Source organism: Fulmarus glacialis, unplaced genomic scaffold (genome assembly GCF_000690835.1).
Source record: "Fulmarus glacialis isolate BGI_N327 unplaced genomic scaffold, ASM69083v1 scaffold25281, whole genome shotgun sequence".
NCBI classification, from domain to species: Eukaryota; Metazoa; Chordata; class Aves; order Procellariiformes; family Procellariidae; genus Fulmarus; species Fulmarus glacialis.
Window position 1 is genome coordinate 3546 of NW_009192494.1, and position 619 is coordinate 4164.

At 62.8% G+C, this 619-nt stretch overlaps 1 protein-coding gene across 1 annotated transcript in view; it reads right to left on the reverse strand.

Moving 5' to 3' along the window:
• Positions 1–619, reverse strand: part of HMG20B (high mobility group 20B) — a gene marked incomplete at both ends in the record, with an annotated part of 3020 nt that overhangs the window by 2061 nt on the left and 340 nt on the right. Inside the window, 2 exon segments of the mRNA XM_009587102.1 lie at positions 58–182; positions 405–613. Of these exon segments, the coding sequence (XP_009585397.1) occupies positions 58–182; positions 405–613 (334 nt within the window).

Below are 619 nucleotides of genomic sequence, written 5' to 3' on the forward strand. Positions count from 1 at the left end.
GTCCTGGTTCTTGGTCGGATCCTGGCAGCAACACCGGCAGCCCACTGCTCCCACAACTCACCTTTTTTGATCTTTTTCTCCTGGATCTTCTCTGCGCACATCTTGTAGGCCTCTGACTGCTGGTATTCCCGCAGCTCCTTCATGTACTGCTGCTTCTCCCGCTCCGCTTCGTCCAGGTACCGCTACGGTCACAGAGGGTCCTCAGCCTGGCCCGGTCCCAGGCTCCCCGGGGGGCTGCTGATCCCTCCCCACTACTCAAGGCCCAGCTCCTGCTCACCAGCCCGCCAGTGTTGGGACAGGCTCCTTTTGTGGTGCTGCAGCCAGGCAGCGAGCAAAGGGGCTTAGGGTACAGGCTCCGGAGCGTGCTGCCCGGCCCTTGGGGGGTCTCTCCTGGGGGCCAGTACCTGCTTCTCCGAAAGCTGCAGCTTGCTCCACTCAGCCCCCAGCATCTTGGTGATCTCCGGGAAGGGCAGGTCAGGATGCTGCGTGCGGATCTGCTCGCGCCGCTCGTTCAGGAAACGCACGTAGCCCGTCACGGGGGCTTTGGGGCCATTGGGAAGGATCTTCTTCCTCTTCTTGCCCTTGGGCCAGCCCCTCTTCTTCACCGGCTGGCACCCAG